Here is a 2,280-nt window from a genome sequence, read left to right as displayed (position 1 = left end):
ATATATACATATATATACATATGTATATATATATCTTTATAATGATAAGGTTAATTCCGACAGATTTTGATGCATCGAACTTATGAAACAAGGAGGTGCACAACAAGGAGGTGCACAAAATCGGCAGCATTCGTGACTAGTGCCTTTGTTTGATTGGCACGATTTTCTGGTTATTTCAGACAAGGTATGAGCACGCTCTTTTATAAAGTTTGCACCTAAACTGTTTGTTCTCTGCGTGAATTTTGTACTGCTCAAGATTGCAATGGACGCATCAACCTCGCTCACAACAAAGCACTAAATTATGATTAGTGCGCTATGTAATGGTGGAGAAGAGCACAAGTAAACGAGGTAGGCGTTGGCTTCGGCGTATGAACATAACCACGTGCTACTCGTTGAGCCTTACTCTCGGGATATAATGTTACTCACAGTAAACCGTTGCAAATGGTGAGCGAGGGTCGAGTACATCATGATAAGTTCCGAACACACCTGTGCCAACAACAGTCAACGCAAAACATCACGAGTGTAAAGAATTCTGGATGTTGTTAAGAAGAATTCTGGATGTTGTTAAGGTACGTACGCTCGTTGGTAATAAAAGCCTTGCTATCGATCTTGCAGTTGTTTTCTCAAATCAATCAGTGGCGCTCATCCATCGCAAGATAAAACCATTGAATAATCTCGGCGAGTAACAGGTGATATTGGATAAAGTATTTATTTGTGTGTTAGACGTACAAGTTCTCGCGGGTCTTATTGAAACCAATCACTCTATAATCTGTGCCCACTCGTCAGCGTACTCGCAGTCGCAATTTAAGTACTCTTTCTGGCCCTGCATCACATTGTCCATGAACCGTAGTCGCATCGACACCCACTTCTGGAGCATATCAACCTCGTCCTCCCACGATTCGAGATAGAACGATGGGGCTGTGCTATTAAACCCGAGACTCACTCGAGGAACATATTGCCCCAAGGTTTTCCATCGTTTAAACTCCCTTTCGGATGCCCCTTTCGACAGCAAAGCCCGGTTTTCATTAAAGAACCCCTCAAACCACTCATCACTCAGGCCTCCTACTCTATGCATGTTCCATCGACATACAACCAGGCACTTGTAATTTACGTCCTTATTAAGCTGAGCGAAGAACGGTCTTCCTTCCATAAAGTTGTACTTGAAGTCACTCGCAGGCGTTTCCATATCCCATCCAACATTCCCAAACGCCAAATCCAGATCCCAGATGGGACCAGCCTGCAGACGGCCCCCAATCTCCTTATGAAAGAATGTCGATCGGAAGTAAGCGTCGCCATTGTCTGCAAGCTCCTGTATCAGCTGGTAATCTACAAAGGACGTCGGATCTATGTATTTTCGATACGAGGGTGATTCAACATTGCGTGCATCGGTGGCAGCGGGATCGTTGATGCGATCCAGTTCCGACTCTAGGCCGCTGATGAATTCCTGTGTATTGTGTAGAATAGACTCAGTAAGGTCTTCTTCTTTGGGATAGTCTATGAATAAACCCTGCTGCAGTACATCCGCTTTTCCATCTGCCCCCTCCGTATAGAAGGTGCCTTTCACCAGTGCAGCGCTGCCTTCCCCGAATGCTGCGTCAACCTTCAGTATCAATCCAGTTGTCCCGTCTGGTTGTATTTTCTCCACATTGACTCTGTTCTTGTCCCTCTTCACACTTTCTGTAAATACATAGACCCCGGCATAGTGTGTTTGGTCTACCCCGGGTCCCCTATCTTCCTTGATAAAGACTTCGTGCAGCTCTGTGCGGGGACAGTACCTTCCAGTCTGTCTTGCGGCCGAATATCCGAGGTGATCCCGCAGGAGCGATTTATCAGTGAAGGGTCCGCGAAGTACAAAGTCCTCCTCTTTTGGGAAGTGAGATATATGCACGTTATCACCCTCATCATCAGAATCCCAGAATTCCACCTTAAGCCCACGCTTGTTATATAGACTCGACGACTGGCCCCGCTCACGGACTCCTGCATAGTGAGCAAACGTTGGCGACTCCGTAAATACGTTTTGTCCCGCATCGAACCGTCTTACGATTGTCCCGAAGTCTTCACTCGTACCATCACCGCCCCTTTTGACGTATTCGTGCCCATAATTTAGTTCTGTCTGGTTTTGTGTTTGCGGATATACAATTTCCAAAGTCAACACCGGTAGATTGGAAGTAAAGTTTGCTGCCGTCACGTAAGACCTGTTTTGGTAGTCGGTTGTTGTACTCGTATCGGATCGGTCAATGCTCCCGAATTCAGTCTCAAATGATTCAGGTTCACATTTGA

At 45.8% G+C, this 2,280-nt stretch overlaps 1 protein-coding gene across 1 annotated transcript; it reads right to left on the bottom strand.

Moving 5' to 3' along the window:
* Window positions 1-166: 166 nt before the first annotated feature.
* On the bottom strand, window positions 167-2,280 carry SARC_14552 (hypothetical protein; the record flags this gene model as incomplete). Its single annotated transcript, XM_014291313.1, has 1 exon — window positions 167-2,280. A coding segment is annotated over one exon (1,523 nt), but the record flags the coding sequence as incomplete, so codon positions are not given.

This window comes from Sphaeroforma arctica (assembly GCF_001186125.1).
Source record: "Sphaeroforma arctica JP610 unplaced genomic scaffold supercont1.4770, whole genome shotgun sequence".
Lineage (NCBI taxonomy): Eukaryota > Ichthyosporea > Ichthyophonida > Sphaeroforma > Sphaeroforma arctica.
This window is presented reverse-complemented; position numbering and strand designations above follow the sequence as displayed.